Here is an 18,984-nt window from a genome sequence, read left to right on the forward strand (position 1 = left end):
CCTCCCAAACCCCCTCATAATCAACATAGTTTAAATGTAAGCTCATGCTTAATTAATAATTAAAATAACTGTTTATGAAGTATGGCTTGACCTGAATCATAAAACTTTCCTAAAAATCTTCAATTAATTATAAGTCATTAGATAATCGACCAACTTGCTGAAATTTAAAATAACTATTTTTAAAATAATCACCTATATAAAGACATATATAGAATTTAATTATTAAAAATAAGTAATTTTTTAAAACAAAAAAATTAGAAAAACACGTAAGAAAACAAAGACATACTTATAATTTTTTTAAAAATTAAACACAAACAAATTCACCCAATAGTTTGAAGGATTGCGATAGGATTTCACATAGTCTCTCTTCCTAACTTTTTGCCTACCACAGAAGATATAAAAATGGTGAGAGGAATCCACTTCAAATAAAGTATATTTTTTCTTTCAAATGATTATAAATCAAATAGAAACCCGTCATATCTTTAAGAGAATATTAAATTGTGATTATAAATACCAAAAAGTAAGACATTTTTATGAATATTTTCTACAAGGACTTCTTAAAAAAATAATTAACTTTTTTTATAAGTTAAAATTAACTTTTACACACACACACTCATATATATATATATATATAATTTATAGAACTTCATTGATTGATAGTATTTTCGTATCTTCATATTTAACTTATTTAATTGTTCCTTTATTATTCCTTTTTAAAAGTGCTTCTAAGTTTATTCATATTCATTCCTAATTTTAGTTTTCACCTCTATCTATATATTATAAAAAAAAAATATTTTTACGATAATCATTATTATTATTATTATCATTAACATTATCATTATCATTACCATTATTATTATTGTATTACTGAAAGATCGAATATCCATGCACACGTGAAAATACAGCTATTTGACTTTCTGATCAATTTCACACCGTGTTTCTTAAAACAATTATTGTTTATGCGAAAACAACGAAAGAGACAATTGAACTTTATTAAACCACATTGAAACACATAATACACCTTAATGCCTAAATTTGTGACTATAAAATTATGAGTCCCCTCAAATAAAAAATAATGAATATGGTATCCATATTACTTACAATCTGATCCCTAACTCACTTGAACGTCATAGTATCATTACAAATATTCACCTTAAAAGATCGAAAAAATGTTAAATCGAAACCGAGATGACTGAAAACCAATATTAAACCATGTAATGTAAGGGAAGTTACATCACTACAAAAATATTATTATTATTATTATTTACTATTATTGTTTTTGCTGATGCTGCATAAACATATATTTTTGTTATTGTTTCACATTAGGTCAAGTATCTAAAGTGGGTACTATGGATTTCCCTTTTGCTTTGATGTTTTGTTAGTGCCAAATTGAATAAAAACTAAAAAGATTAGTCTATAGGGTAACATATCTATCTTGGATTCTCATTCGCATCCGTGTCCATAATATAAAACACCAAACCAAAGAGAATGTGCGATTTCACACCAACTTATCGTACGGAACACACTCTTTCTACCTAACACAAAACCTCTCTCTCCACTATTCTTATATCAATCAATATATACATAAATATTCCTCCATACATAAGTATACACAGCACACACTCTTTTAAGACTAAAAAACACACACCCACTTCGTATTACATTTCTTATAATCTTTCAATCAACTATATAAACAAATCTACATGAGATATAATGATCCCATAAATAAATTAACATGTTTTAGATCTTTTCTATTTCTATGTCGTTTTTCTTACCTACTTAAAGTGAGATTCCAACTTATTTACTTCACTATAACACGTTGTCGATCCTATTTATTAAAAACATAATCAACTTAGTAATTTGGAGATTAAGAGTTCATAAAGCCATAGATCCTCTTAAGGTGTCAGATTTGATAGTGTTGTATATACTCTTAATATCAAGAAATCAAAGAGCTGTAACATTTTCATACACTCATTTGTTCATTTGTGCAGTCCAAAAATTTCAATAACGTTGTAATCAAGTGTTAATTTTGCGAATTACTTTTGTTGTGTGGTAACATTTTCTATTTTTGTAATTTACTTTGATTTATATGGTTGTGCAGGTTTATAATTTGGAGATTAAGAGTTGATAAAGTCATAGATCCTCAAGGGGTGAGATTTGATAGTGTTGTGTATACTCTTAATATCAAGAGTGTTGTATATCCTCTTGAAGTATTCAATAGTTGATTGTTGTAATAATTTTTTAGAATATTCGAGGAACCAACATTTCCCAGGTTGAATTATTGAGACTAGAGTAGGATCAAGAAGATTTAAACCATTTAAATTCTTGTGTGTTTTATTTCGTTTGCCATTTATTCTTTATATTGTTACACTCTTTTTCTTGTATCAAATTTGATTGCGTTTGAAAGTGCATTCTAATTTTCATTCTTTTAGGTCTTGAAAAAGAATTCCAAGAAGGTGAAAATTCTTCTGAAAGAGTTTTTAGAACCAATTCATCCCTTTCTTGAATTTAACACATTGAGTCGGCTACTAATAGCCTATTAACTAGAAAATTACTATAACTATAATATATTATATTACACATTGTATTTGTTTTCAAGTTTTTAGTAGAGAAATTCTCAAACATTCACTCTTTTAAATTCTCACACATTTCCTCACAAGTCCAAACACAACCTTAATGAAAATAATAAAAAGCAAACATTTTCCTAAGTTGTTCATAGGCAATAAAATTGAAGAGGGCACACGTCATGATAAGGTAGGATTGATGTAATGATGAAGAGCACCAAAAGGGTCTCTTCTCGTGGGTTAAGGTATTGATAGTGGTGGTGCAGCTATCATGAAATGTTTGAATAAGGTTCTTTCAAAACTAAATTCTAAACACACATAAAGATAAAACAAAAAGAAAATGCATCTATGGAGGGAATATTACAGAAACATCGAAAAAAAGAGAGCCAGAAATGGGACCAAAGTAGACATGCCTCTGACCTGTGACCACAATGTGCCCTAAAACACAACCCTTCACTCTCTCTCACCTTGGGTCATGCCTGACCACAAAAGGTACTGTATAATAAAGAAAACTTAAAAGGCTACCATCATGAACTATGTTAAAGGGACGTGCATGAAGTAACTTATTTGGAGTTACGAAACCGACTTATAGCATTTCTATAAATTATTTTCATTTATTTTTAATAAATGTCAAAGTTAGTCTAATTAATGAATTGCCTTGTAAGCTTATTAGAGGTATAAATGTGGATGTTGGTGCATTTTGAGTTATTTTTAGAATGTAATGCTTGATGGTTATAGAAGATGTTTGTTAATAGGATTGTGTAACAATTAAAGATGTCATTGGATAGTAATAGACATTGCGTAATGGCAGATTGTGTGATGACTCACTGCTATGTTGTCTAGTGTTTAGTAGTCTTGTGTATATATAATGTTCTTAGTTAGTTGTTACTTTTATTTTTAATTAACATGTAACTATTTTATAGTCTAATATAAGAGTAGTTTGTACTTGTAAATGAATCGACCGAGTATCGAATTGTAATATTTGTTTAATAAATAAAAAATTTATTTATGTTTAATAAATCTTTAATACATGTTTGCATTGAGTCTGGATGTTTGACCCTCGACAAATTGTTAGATTTTAGATTGAGAGATCCAAATTTGATAAACTTTTATTAATAGATCATTACAGAACATGCATATGGATCAAGATTAGATATGACATGGTGAATTACATTTACCAAGTGCGTCTATATCCCAAAAATATATTCAGTCCATCATGTATGATGCAATACATGATGATTGATTGGAGGACATGATTTGTGATGTTGGAGCTGAGTCTTTTGCATAAGTGTATGGATACAGAAGTATGTCAAGCGATGCAAATACTCCATTGTCAACGTTGTCAGCGTTGTTAAGATTGATTAAATTGAAGGCAATAAATGGATGAACTAATAAAAGCTTCACAAAATTGTTTCAGTTGTTGATTGAAATGCTTTCAGAGGAAAACACTCTACCTAATCATAATTATGAGGCCAAAAAAATTCTTTGTCTGATGGTTATGGAGTATAAAAAGATACATGCATGTCCTAATGATTGTATATTATACAGGAAAGAGTTTGAATTCTTAAAACATTCTTCGAAATGTGGGTTATCACTTTACAAGTTTAAACAAAAAGACAATGATAATATTGAAGATATGGAAAAACATGGATCCCCATTGAAGGTTGTGTGGCATCTTCCGATCATTCCAAGGATGAAATGTTTGTTTGCAAACCCAAAAGATGCTAAAAATATCAGATGACATGCAGATGAGAGGAAATGTGATGGCACGTACCGTCATCCAACTGATTCTATTTAATGAAAGAAATTTGATGACGAGTTTCTCAAGTTTGATGACTCTTGAGGTTGAGTCAATGCAATTTTCCATTTCAAAAGATGAAAATCTTGTACTTGGATTAATGTCGTACTATGGTGTCATAGAAGAGGTATTTGTCTGGAGTTTCTATTAAAGTGGGGAAACAAGATGTCTATGGATTCTTGAATCCCCAATTAATTAATTCAATTGGAACTCAGAAAGTTCATACTCAATCATATATCACCAACTCTTTGATTTTAGAGGGAAAACAAATATATTTTACCCCTTATATTAATGATTAAGTTAAGTTAATATAAGTTGTCAATTACTAGTATTTCATTTTTTAAAGTTTTACTAACTCTTTTCGTGGATGATGCAGGATTCACTGACAGTTACTTGTGTTATTCGTAATTGATAGCACTACTGTGTGGTTCTATTTCCTGCACAAGAAGACATCCACATATCTCAAGCAAATAGTTGACGGGTAATTACGTTATCAACTTACCTGCACATAACACTTAAATGTCTATTAACAAGTTTTTCTTCTTCTGTTAATCAGGGCATGTCGTGGATATAAAATACTCAGAGTTCGACACATTGCAAATTGTCAAAACTATAGACGACTTGCTCATAAACTACAATTTTAAAACCGACGCCAAAGGTCCTAAAAAACCGCTCTCTAAAAGCATTTTTACACTAGTGTGTTTATCTTTCTTTGTGTCCTTTAATATGTGTTTCTTAATAGTGTAACTAATAATTATTATTGCAAATTTTATTTCATTGTTCTTTGAGTTTACTTCAACATTATATGCACATAAATTGATATCTTAGCCAATTTCAATTTTGTTTTGTGTTTGTGATAAATTCTTTCAAGAAATCAATATCACATCCAAGTTTGAAAAAAATCAGTGGTAAGAATGATTGTAAAAATGATTTGATCATTTAATGACAACAAATGTATCAAATTAAATTTGATTAGTTAACATTTAATTGATATTTTAAAATAACTTAATGTTTTCTTTTAATTGAAGAAATCAACAAATTTTAAATCAGTTCTTTTAGCGAAATAACTTGATTTCACTTAACAGAAAAGATAAAATAGAAAACAAAACATTTTTAAATTTTTAAAAATTTTAAGTAGTTTCAATTGGTTGATACGGTAAATCAATATGTTAAAAACACTTACTATAATCAGCAGACTTTAGTTTAAGTAATTTAACTAAATAAAATATGAATCAACTGATTAAAAAATACAACAAATTTAGAAAACAAAATTTTTCATGGAGATAACTTTTCAAGTGACTTGAATCATAATGTAATGCAAAAATATACAACAAAATCTACCTAAACACACACACAACTTCAAATCTTCATGACATATTGAATTCATTAAAACTTCTTGGTCAACACCATGACCTCACATAGTATTAGCAAATATTACTTGCAAAAAAATAAAATCACAATTCAACCCTTCCTTGTTTTAAACCTTACAAAGTCTTTTTAAGTTTATAAACATATTTTGTATGACATGGATCCAAAATCAAGTTGTTGTTTTACAAAATTTTCTCAATAAAATCACTTAGAAAAATACTTTTAACATTTATTTGATATAGTTTAATGTTCTTTTGAGGAAAAAAAATAAGGAGGGTTTTAATAGCTTCTAACCTAGCTACATGTGAAAAGGTTTTATAGTAAAATTTGTTCCTTATTTTTTACCATTCTACTTATTTGTCTAACTTCTTTATGTAAACTCATATGGTTCCAAAGATGTGTTTTCCTTTTGGACGAGGGACTAAGGTTCAAATATAATTTTTGATAAATTAGTTGAGTTCTTCTACCACTACAAGAAAATCATGAAATAGAAACTAATTTTAGAGACAAAAAAAATTAGTTGCTATAGTGACTAAATTAGATATTTATATTCTAAATTTGGTAGCAAAAACCTCAGTAGCTAATTATATACCAATTTTAAAACTATTTAACAATAATAGAAACTAATAAAAAAATTTAGTATTTAAAATGGTCTCTAATTTAGTCACTATAGCAACTAATTATATTTGGTCTCTAAAATTGGTTTCTATTTCATGATTTTCTTGTAATGCACCATAAGATGCTTGGTTTTTAAAAGATGATTTGTTCCTTACTTTTCTTTTCTTTTTTTATCAGCAAAGTGACTAAATTATATGGTTTGAGGTTGTCTTGTTGATAAAGATGATTTGTTCCTTACTTCCTTGATTTGATCTCCAATTATATGCTCTTGTGGATAACATATCTTAATTATTTGGTTTGAGGTTGTCTTGTTGGAACATTATCCAGGACTGATAGAATATCCTCGAATAGTAGTTCTTCATCATATATACTTAACTTCATTTGTTACCAAATATGAGTAATCATCTTCAAAATTTGATTATTTCCTACCTATCTAAAAAGCATCATTAAACTTATTTACAGATCCCTCAAATACTTTTACAATGTTCAGTAACTAGGGATGGCAAAGCGGGCCAACCCACCCTGCATAGGCCCGCTCCGCACTTGGACCGCATAATGCGGGTTGGATTTTCCATCCCGCCCTGCATAAGGGTTGACCCGCATTCCTTTTTTTTTTTAGAAATTGAATGGAGGCAGTAGCGGTGCGGCATCGGAGTAGCGCGGGGGTGGCAGTAGCAGCGATGCGGTGCGGCAGCGTGAAGCGGCAACAACAGTGTGCGGTGCGACAACGGAGTGGTGTGGGGCGGCAGCAACGCAGCAGTAACACGCGGAGTCGCGGGCGAAGCAGCGTGGAGTCGAAGGTGCGTTGTGTGCGTTTTTTGAACAACACTTGCAGTGTTTGTGTTTTGAATGTTGAAATGAAAACCTAATTTTTTTTTCACTCAAAGTTTCCACTTCATTTCACTGTTGCCAAGTTAACTTTTTTTTTTGCGGGCTAACAGGCCAGCCCGCCCCGTCCCGCTGCTGGTCCACGCAGGTTGTGGGTTACGCGGGGTGGGCTAAAGCGGGTCAGCGGGTTGAAAAGGTGAGCCCGTCCCGCTTTGTCATCCCTATCAGTAACTAGATTAATGAATTAAAATATATTTTCTCCTTCAAAATCAAAGAAATTAAACAAAAGTACACTTCCTCCTATATTTTTAAAAAGAAAAACTCAAATCACTTGACAACCTTATATTTCCTCTTTTATATTTGACCAGACACTACAAGAAAATCATTAAATAACAATTAAATTTAGAGACAAAAAATAATTAGTCACTATATTGACTAAATTAGATACTAAAAAATTATTGATATCTAAAGTAGTTTCTATTATTAATAAAAAATTATAAAATAATTTTTAAATTAATATCTTAGTTACCAAAATTTTAACTACTAGTATTTAGATTTTAAATTAATCTTTAAAAGACTAACAAAAACTAATTTATAATATAAAGTAGTTAGTAATTAGAAACTTGATAGCTAATGGTTAGATACCAATTTAAAAACTATTTTATAAGTTTTTTTTAATAATATAAACAACTTAAGATATCAATAAATATTTTTAATTTATAAAATGGTTTGTAATTTAGTCAATATAATGAGTAAAAAATTGATTTTTAAAATTAATTTTTATTCAATTTTGAAAAAATATATTTGATATTCAAACAATCACTTGAAAACATTACATGATTATTAAAAAAATACAATTAAAATAACATGAGAAGAAAATAGTAGATGTTTGTTGGTGGTGTAAATGTATGATGAGTGATATCCAAAACCAGTAACAGTTCTTTAACATTGAGTAGGGAAAGGTATAAGTGTGTAGGCTTTAATGATTTACATTTTACTTTTACTTCTGAAGGCCAAACTGTTGATGGGAACTGTGTAATTACCTTGCAGACTTTGCCGGTGAAGGTATAAGACTTGCCTTTTAAGACAGGGCTAATAAATTACCCTCCTTCATTTTTTTACCATTTTCAACTCCTAAAAACATACCAACCATAAACCATATTATGGGAACCTCTTTTGGACCAACCAGGGAGAACCAAACAACACCTACTGCTGCAACATAGGGTAAACAGTGAGTGTATTTAGCAGAGAACAAGATCAAGAAGAGCTGTGAATGAAACTAGTATATTGAAAAAACAAAAGTTAAGAGACACAACAAAAACAAAACAAAAGTAACACTACTATACTATAGGACTTTCGAAAACTGTGCCACTTGTCAAAAGTAATTGGAAACATCTATTATTTCCTTGTGTTGTGTGTTCTTTTCAAGTTGTAGCATTTTTCAGTGGACAATATCTAACCAACCATCCCAAAGTGACATTTTTATAACTATTCTTTTCATAAGAATTTTAGATTATCTTTTGCCTTTTTTCCAATAAACAAAAAATGGCATTACATAATTACAAATCCATATCGATTTGCTATCCTTTCTAGCTCACAACGTCATGGTGATAAATTAAAATACAGAAGTTGCCATGTATATTATGGTCCTGCACATTTTTAAATGTTTGTTCTAAGAGAATATGCATTTTGCATCAGATTTGATGTGTGTGTTTATATACACATCACATCTACTTTTTCACATAACAACAAACATAGAAAAATATGTGTCAATTTTGCATATTTATAGAATAACGATTTCTTTTGTTGGGTTTTCTTGAGAAGGAAAAATTACTATATAGAAGATGACACGGTGGTATATGGTTTTGCAAGTTGATGATGATTAGCACATTGAAGGGAAAAGTGAGCCATTAGAGCCAAAAACGCATTTTTTAAATTTTAATATTAGTGGAGTGAATAAAATTGTTAATTAAATGTGAGATTGTGTCCGGGTAGCAATGGTAGCCGAGTTATGGTAGCCGAGTTGTGGAATCATAGGAATATGAAAATTTCAAAAAACGGTATGATAGACCACATTAAAATTTTCACAATGGTGCAGCTGAAGGTATGGTCATGTGTGCTATCCAAAATCTACGGAGTAAGTTTTTTGTATTCCGATTGGTGTCTTGAGCCTCTGTATGCATGAAATATGTCAAATTGCTAGATAATTTTTTGCGAGATGGAGTTTTACAGGAGTTCTTTTAAGATGTTAATTCTGTTTGTGTGTTTCATATGTTTCTGTTTAGATAAGGAACTTAGACGAACGATGTTTATATAAGAATTGAAGTATTCTTGAAATATTTTTATTCTATTTATTATTTTTTGCTGATAAAAAACCTGGATGAAATAATATGAATAATACGAATATTTTCAGCATAGTTCATGTTGAAAATGATGAGTTGCTATGATTATAATGCCCTGATCCTAAACTGAATTGAGATTAAACATGAAGTTTGGTTATCGATGTTGAAGAAACACATTACTGCATGCCCACGTAAAATGAAGGTAATGGTGATCCACTAGTCTCCTATTGCAAGTTTCCACATCAAAAGGCAAAAGAAATTGGAAGCATTAACCTAAAAACTATGCTTTATTTTATGTTCCTGTGCTGTCCTTAGTCGTGGACCACCTTCACTCCACTACTAGAAAAATAAAGATCATGAATATGCACAAGTTTCCTATATAGCCCCAAAAGGATAGGGTAATGAGAACCACAAATATAAATATGCATAAACATACACACTACACACCTAGTTTCAACTGAAACCAAGACACTTATTAGGAGAAGCAAGGAGAGAGAAGAGAGGGGTAGAGTGTGTTCCAAGACACAATCATTACATGGTCTTTGGGAAGCAGAAAGAAAGGGTGGCGTGGACATAGTCACATAGGTAAAGACTATGGAACAACGTGGGGCTTCACCAAGGAATGCAAACGCCAAAAGGGAAAGTGCAAACTATAAAAATCACCCCCCAAAAGAGGGAAAAATGTAATAAATATCAGAACTGATATATTCACAATTGGAACAGGTTCTGAACATATCATTATTAGATAAATATATGTTATAAAAATGAAGTAGTAAGTGAAAATTAAAGAAATGGAAAGAGAGAAAAGGTTAAGCTAAGCTTTTTTTATCATGATGATAAGTATTCAGCCTTTCTGGTCCTTGGTCGGTCGACAAACTGTGTTGTGTTCACTCTGTTGTTCTTGCTTGTGTTTCCCATCTCTTTCTCACACACACAGATAGTGCAATTATACACTTTGAACCAATGAGAAGCAACAAAAAATTAGTGTTACTTTATGAGATTATAGTATAGATTTTATGGCTATAAAGCATTATATTGTATTTTTTGGTGTGTTAGAAAGATGTCACTGGAGAGACAGCCCTGAAAGCTACATGGAATGATATAGATAAAGTTGATGCCGTAAGAAGAAAGGAAAGGGGAGTAGCAGTACTCAAACAGGCTCTATATATTTTAGAGTGAAGAGCAAAAATAAGTCCAAAAAGACACAAAGCTCTATTGAAGGTAAAGGATAAAAGGGGTCATTATAACATATACTTGGCACAAGTATAAACCTACCAAGTGAAAGAGATTTGAGAGAGAGGGGACACAGAATTAAAGCTTCAAAACCCTTTGCCCTTTTCTTTCACCACCCCCACAAGACAAAGACAACATGTGATACAATCACAAGACAGAACCACAGTCAGTCATTTTGCATCAAAGGAATTCAGGTTTGTGTCTTTTATAGTTTAGTTATAGTTCCTTCTTGCTATTTCTCCTTGTCATTGCCCATTTCATTTTTATTCCTTGTGCAAATGAAAACAGATATGAAATATTCTTCTGGATACCCTTTTGCCTTTCAGCTCTTCTAGCTCCCTTTTTTGTAGTCAAAACAGAAAATACCCTAACCTTTCTGACATTTGAGCTCTCTTTTGACTCCATCACATATAAAGCTTTGGAGTTTGGATTACACATCTCAAAACTACACATATCATAGAGAGGGAGATGAAAAAGGAATTAGATGATCAAGGACAGAGTTCTTCTCAACCAATCAACAACAATAACAACAACATTCAAACCTACCAAGAGCACCTTCTTTTTCAAGAACAGATGCAGCAGCAGCAGCAGCAACAAAACACTGACATCTTCGGGGGTTCAAGAGGGTTAATGTTCCCTGAAATTACTATGCAACCATGGTCCATGCCTCCGGTTCACTCGTTCAACCCGGGTCCGGTTCACTACAACAACAACACCAACCCGGTCCGAGACCATCATGACCAAGCCTTCATAGTTCCTCCCACACCTTCACCCTATTCAAGCTTCTTCAGCAGAAGGGTCCCTTCTCTTCAATTTGCATACCCTTCTTCTGATCACCACCATCTAAGGATCATTTCTGACACCCTTGGACCCATGGTTCAACCCGGTTCAGCAGCACCCTTTGGACTCCAAGCCGAGCTAGGAAAAATGACTGCTCAAGAAATCATGGAGGCCAAGGCTCTTGCTGCATCAAAGAGTCACAGTGAAGCAGAAAGAAGACGTAGAGAGAGAATCAACAACCATCTTGCCAAGCTTCGTAGTTTACTTCCCAACACTACCAAAGTAAGTATATATATATAATGAGTTTAATTTATCTATAGTTTCAATATATAAAATCTTCATTACAATTAATTAATAAACCATTGTTAATTAACTAATATAGATTCTAAAATAGTTATCATACAATAAACAAATTTATTATATATAATGTGATTGTTTCACCTTCTAAGACCTTTCACACAGCATCATGCATAAACTATTTGCTCACATAAATCACATATGTAAGTGCATATTTGATTCACTTATTTTATAGGAAAAAAAATAGTTTTTTCTCCATAACACATGCACTAAAATTGTATCCGAACCCATATTTTCAAACATTATTGCGATTTTGTGATTAATCATGTTATTCCTAATTAAAAAAGACAACAGAAAACCTCTTATGAGATCACCCTAACATGGCTTTGTTTATAAAATAGGAGAATTTTCAACATGGTGCCTTTTATTTTTGTGTTTTCTTGATTCAGGTTTTTAAACAAAGAGAATGGTTGGTTGTAAGTCTTTCTTTGAATTAAGAGAATACTTTGTGGTTAACGTAAAACTAACCAAAATCACATGTAGCAAATAGGGTGCATGCAAACGGTCTTGTTTGTTTCTCTTACTAAGCTTCTTTCTTTGGCTTTCCCAGTTCTTCTTTTGACTAAAGGAGGAGTGATAGCAACATTTTCTTTGTAATACTTACATAATAATGATTTTTAATTAACAAAAGACAAGTTTGAAAGAAGAAGCATTGCATATATGTTTTGTTTTTGTATGACATGTGTGGTAGTTCCAAGGAGTTTATTAGCAGAAAAAGTGATTAAAGATGAAAGAAAGGTATTAGCAATAAGGTGGGGTTGTTGATGGCATAAAGAGGAACCAAGCAGCAGTTGAAAAAGGTAGAGATGGAAAATTGTTGCCGGACATTGTTGATGAGTCAAACTCAGGTCGATAATGAAAAAGAAATAAAGGCAGAGAGACAAAGTAGCACCCTTTTCAGTCACACACACATGCATCCACACACTATTCTATATACCTATCTATCTCATCTTTCTCTCTATCTACACATGCTGCATGCCACTTCCACCATTCAAAATAATACCCCCACTACTTCCATTTCATAATCATCATCAAGCTACACCCCTACCTACCAACTTCCACACAACCCCCTCAACCTCATTTCAAACAAACAATGCACAACTTCCAACCTTTCTTATCAATCATCACAGAATGTTAGTACTAATACCTCTCTTTAAAACATTGTTACTAAAGTAGGTATGTAATCAATAGTGGTTGATAGGGTAATGGAGTTGGATTTTGAATTTTAAGTTGTTTTTTTAGCTAGTTATGACATACTAGGCAGTCTAAGTTTTCTTCAAGTGTATGTCTTTTTTGTTTTATAAGAGAATTGGAACACTCCTAAAGTAAACTACATTTGTTATATCTTTTCTTTCTCATAACAAAACTAAAATATGTTGTTACCATTATATACTTTATCATAACCACAATTTTCTATACACTTTAGCTCTGATTTTTAACCAAAAAAACCAGTTAAAATAAGTTTCATGCATCAGAAAAGTAGATGTTAGTAAGACTCTTAATAATTACGTCTATGTAATTCTTTATCTTAAGAATGCATCAGAATAAATTTATGCTGATGAGTGTCTGCAGCATTTTTTCTTGTCAATAAAAAGACTTCTTTATTATAACTTTACAACAATTTGGAAATGAAATCATATGATGTCACTAATATTTCATGGTTTATTGTTCTGTATAAGGATTGCGAGCAACAAAATATGTGTTATTGCTTTGTGCAGTTGCATGTTGTTTTGACAAGTTTTATGATGTTGTTTTTGCAGACAGATAAAGCTTCGCTGCTAGCGGAAGTGATTCAGCACGTGAAGGAGCTGAAGCGCCAAACCTCCCACATAGCGGAAACCAGTGCAGTGCCAACCGAGGCAGACGAGTTGACAGTAGATGCAGCTAACGAGGATGGAAAGTTTGTGATCAAAGCCTCAATGTGCTGTGAAGATAGGTCAGATCTCTTACCAGACCTCATCAAAACGTTGAAGGCCTTGAAGCTCAGAACCCTCAAGGCTGAGATAACCTCGGTTGGTGGGCGTGTGAAGAACGTGTTAGTCATTGCTGGAGACGAAGGAACTCCAAACACCAATGAAGAACAAAGCATGCAGCAACAGCAGCAGCAACGACAATATTGTATTACCTCAATACAAGAAACACTCAAGGCAGTGATGGAGAAGACTGCTGCTGGTGATGAATCAGCTTCTGCGAATGTTAAGCGCCAAAGGACTAACAACATCAATTTCCTTGAACAAAGATCTTTATAATTGTTCCTAGGTAACACCACACTTTTGTTACTAAGGTTTTGATGTCAAAACATGTTGTCTCTAAGGTTTTGATGTCAAAACATGTTGTCTCTGGAGAAAAAGAAGGATCATGCTCACTCTAATTCTTTAATACTAAACTAGAATCTTCTTCCATTTTCGACTCAAACATATTTGGTTTTTGTTAACTTAAAAGAGGTTTTCATCATTCTGAATCTCTATAACCTAACCAAGTTCATAAATACTTTTCTCTTTCAAACAACATGGTATTTTTAAAAAAGAAAAGTGGAATTCTAAGAACTAAGTTGGAGCAATAAACACGATCCAATTCATTAAATAAAGAGATATAATATATACTTTCACTGTCTCACATAAATATCTTTGTATATTATTATTATTTTATGTATTATTCTGCATGTGATGATGAAGCAATGAGGTAATGGTATAATGTGGTTTTGTACATGTACTTGTTTGCTTGTGCTGAATCCAAAGAGAGACAAGAGGGTGGAGTTGGTTAGGGAAAGGAACAGAGAAGGATCTTTTTCGTGGGAACAGAAACCTTATATTGAACCCTAACATGGAAAACGAGGCATTTATTGCTCTGTGGGAAGGAAAATGGCATCTGCATTAAATTCAAACATACACATACTATGTGTGGTGCAGCAACTGCAAGGAGCTGTCATTGTTTTACTATGAAGTGTTTGTACAACATGTTTGTTTGTTTTCTTGTCTTCACTCTCTATATTCAGACTTCAGAAAAAGGAGACACTGTATTTGTCCATGCCATCATCACTATCAGTACAAACTGCATGGGAGGATTCACTTCACATCACCAAATTCTTCATGAAGTTAATTACAAATTTAAATCACATAGATTATATACATTAATTTTTATACTAATATAAAATTATTTCATTTCTCATTTTTATAGATTCTATAAATGAAAAGACATTTAATATATTATTTTTAAAATCTACTAAAATATTAACTATTTCATTAAATTTTATTGTATAAATAATATAAGAATATAATGATTAAATTCAATATTTATTAAAACTTAAATTAATATAATTTTTTTATTTATATATACTAATAGAAACACATATATTTGTCTACTTTTTTATAATAATAAAAATTAAAATTTAACTATTATAATAATTATTAAAATAAATAAAAAAATTCTTAAAATTTTAAAACTTGCTCATAAAAATAGTTATCAAATAAATAAATTTAATAATTTTATACTTTTATTATGAATATTTTTTTCTACAATAAATTAATAAAATCAAGTTAGTTGAGTTTAAAAAACAAAATAATAAAAAATATGTATTTAAAAAACAATTTCAAAAGAATTATACAGTTACACACACGTGTGTGTATATATATATATATATATATATATATGTGTGTGTGTGTTTTTTAGTAATTAAAGTGATATTTCTTTATAATTACTGATTTTTTTATTCGATAATTTTATTTAAATTAAAAATAAATTATTATTGTTATTATACATAAATTATTCTAAAATCTCCTCTTTTAATTCTTGGAGAACCAAAATAAATAAAAATTACTTACAATATTTTTATATCTCTAAATATCTTTATAATAATTATTTTAAACTTAAAGTAAACATAGAAATATATTTGGTGACACAATGGTTTAATATTCAGTTATTTTTTCAAGCAATAACCTTAAAAGAAAGTTGCATGCTCACATTTTTTAACTAATTCATTGTACAATAATAAATTAGATCAGTATAGACTTTTATTTGTAATTGTATAATTCTATCATTCTATATTTTTATACTTCAATATCTGACCTCTATAATTTTTATTAAATTATTAATTGTTTTGAGAGGGTTTGATTATAGTGAATGAAAACTAGCTACTTTACACTATATTTGAATCATAAAAATGTTAAATATTACATTCGATCATTTTATTACATTTTTTAGTGAGTTAGTTTACACCATAAGTTTTAATATAATTTTTATCCTTTTAACTCTAAAATATAAGTTACAAGTGGTTTAAGATTTAAAAAACATAAATTTGTTAAGTTTATGCTTGAAAGATGTGTTCTATTATAATAAAAAATAGACATTAAAATTTTCTTTAGTGGGGAGATCAGTTTTCTATAGTAGATAAATAATGGTCTCATTTGAAATACTCATCTAATATTTTTTAAGAAGAAAATTTTAATTTAATGGCAAAGAGTTAATAGATAACATTTTTTAATATTTTTATTTATAAAATTTTAACACGGTAACATTATAACTTTACACTAATCAATCAAATTGAATTCACTTAGTGATAAGAAATTTAATTTTTATTTTTTTTATATTAAGGAGATTTAAATTTATGAAATGTTGGGAAATTATTTTAAGAGACACATTATATCCCACTAAAAAAAAATTATTAAATAAAAATAAATTTTAAAGATAAAAAATAATTAATTATTATATTTACTAAATTAGATAGTATTGTAGAAACTAAAAAGTTATTGATATTTAATTTTTTATTTATTTATAAAATTTATAAACTACTTTCGAAATTAGTATGTAATTAATTATCAAAATTTTAACTATCACTTAATTTTAAAGTTAGTAGTTAGAACTTTGTTAGTTATTAGATACTAATTTAATTTTTTTATTAATAATAGAAATTACTTTAAATATTAATAATTGTTTTAATTTTTATAATAATATTTAATTTAACTAATATAATAATTGATTTTTATTTAATAATTTTTTTAATGCATTAAATCCATAATAATGTTAGAAAATCTTTTGATTACCAGCTAGTGTAAATTATAGAATTTGTTTCCGATAAACTAATGTAAAGGTTCTGACTTTTAATCAGAAATTCAGATAATTCAGTCAAATATTTAACAGGACATCATGTGACTTTTAAATCATATAATCATAATTAAAGTAAATTGTTTAAAAAATATATTAATATATATATATATATATATATATATTATGTAAGAAATTAGTTTGAGAAATAATGTGAAAAATAAAGATGTGCAATAAAATTCGAGACTTAATTACTAGAACAACTGACTCTAGAAGAGGGGTTGAATAAAATCTAGATTCTTCTTGTAGAGAACTAGGCTAGATCGTCTGGTGTATAAGCATAACAAACAACGCAACAAATTTTATACTGATTCACCAAAACTCATGAGTTACATCTAGTTCTCTCTTAAGTGAATTGCTTAAAAGGTTCCACTAAATAATAAATTGATTACAAGGAGTACACAAAACACTCCTAATTGTCATGATTATACAAATCACTCCTGGTTAGATCGTTTTAGAGAGGGCATAATTTAAATTCACTAGGTTTACTTCACAAAGTGAAGAATTGCAAAGGTTTTTTCTCACCCACAAATAACACTATAAGATCACTAGAAGATAGAAATAATTGTATAATGTAATTATGTGTTCTTCATCTTCATCTTGAGTCATTATATAGACTTGTAATATGAGTGTTGCAACTCTTCTTTAGTTAAGACATGATCTTTGCTTTATCTTCATATGATTTTTTTATGAGAATCTTCATCTACGTCGTTTTGATTAAAACCTTGATATAGAAAGGTCTTATAAGAGTCTTCAATGTGTGCTTTTGTCTCTATGTTATGTTATAGAAACAGTTCAAATAATATTTGCATATATGACAACTAATCACAATTAAATATAAACACCCATATAAGTTTGTTTCTTTAAGAATGTAATTATTTGACTATTTGTCATACAACATTTCCAAACTTAGAATTATAGACTTTAAAGATTATGTTTTAAACATTTGATTTATATTTAGAAATCATTTGATTGTCATGACTTATTATTATTTGAATTTAGATTAAGAACACTTAAGGTCTATTAGACCATCTATCATGAAACTTGATGATACCACTTGATGGTCTATAAACCCTCTAATTGTCACAAAACACACGTTAGATTTTTCATACAAAATATTCACAGTCAAACAAGTAAATCATATAGACTATTTGTTATCATCAAAACCCATAAATAATTTGTCGGTATTATACCATCTGAAGGGACTTAGAGGATTGAGATCATCTAGGATCTCAACATCAATATCTTACATTCAAAGTTAAAAAAAAAATGGTGTAGAGTTTGTTGAGAAAGTATTCATACACATAGGTAAGATTATATCTTTTTAAATAAAGTTTAATGTGTAATCATTGTTATCAAACCAAGGTTAATCTCTTTATGAACCCTTCAAAAATCATCATTACATATTCTAAAATATTTAAGAAACTCTTAAACAAAATCTCACGAATAAAACTCAAACTAACATGTAATGATGATTATCATCTATATTAAAATTAAATATAGTTGTTAATTACTTATAATTAGCAATTGTCGAATATTTCACTGCAAATTAAAAGTCATTATTTAAATAAATGTGAAATATGTTTTTTTTTTACTTAGCTTTATTATTGAAGATCCAAAAGTTTTTACATATACATCAATCAATATTATAAAGACTACTCACTCAATACTTAATTATTTTTTATATTATTCATCAAGAAATTGTTAATAACAATAAGGAATTTTTTTTCTGGTGAATCTTTCTTAAATTTTGAACAACCGAGAGTTTATAGTTTATTTACTATGAGGCTCAGACACTTATCAGTGAAGTGTTCAATTTAAAAAATATTTATTGGATTTTTTAATATTTTTGCACAATTCTAACACAATTTTAAAAAATATAAATACAATAATTTTTTAAAAACTCAAATTTATTGTATAAATTTTTATTATGATTATAAAAATAAGGAACAAATTCTTTTGAACCCGTCATGAAAAATATCTTCATACTCCTAAA

At 29.5% G+C, this 18,984-nt stretch overlaps 1 protein-coding gene across 2 annotated transcripts; it reads left to right on the forward strand.

The window, feature by feature from the left end:
* Positions 1-10,239: 10,239 nt before the first annotated feature.
* LOC137806236 (transcription factor bHLH30) lies at positions 10,240-14,921 on the forward strand. 2 transcript variants are annotated; one of them, XM_068606240.2, is made up of 4 exons: positions 10,594-10,945; positions 11,168-11,813; positions 13,649-14,147; positions 14,627-14,921. In XM_068606240.2, exons 2-3 carry the CDS (start codon positions 11,220-11,222, stop codon positions 14,135-14,137), a joined length of 1,083 nt encoding a protein of 360 aa, XP_068462341.1. In that variant the 5' UTR covers positions 10,594-10,945; positions 11,168-11,219; the 3' UTR covers positions 14,138-14,147; positions 14,627-14,921. The 2 variants fall into 2 exon arrangements, with proteins under 2 accessions (XP_068462338.1, XP_068462341.1); XM_068606237.2 differs by lacking the exon at positions 14,627-14,921 and having other exon boundaries at positions 10,240-10,945; positions 13,649-14,342.
* The last annotated feature ends 4,063 nt before the right edge of the window (positions 14,922-18,984 follow it).

The sequence above is a fragment of the Phaseolus vulgaris genome, chromosome 3 (assembly GCF_051622355.1).
Source record: "Phaseolus vulgaris cultivar YP4 chromosome 3, ASM5162235v1, whole genome shotgun sequence".
In the NCBI taxonomy this organism is placed as follows: Eukaryota; Viridiplantae; Streptophyta; class Magnoliopsida; order Fabales; family Fabaceae; genus Phaseolus; species Phaseolus vulgaris.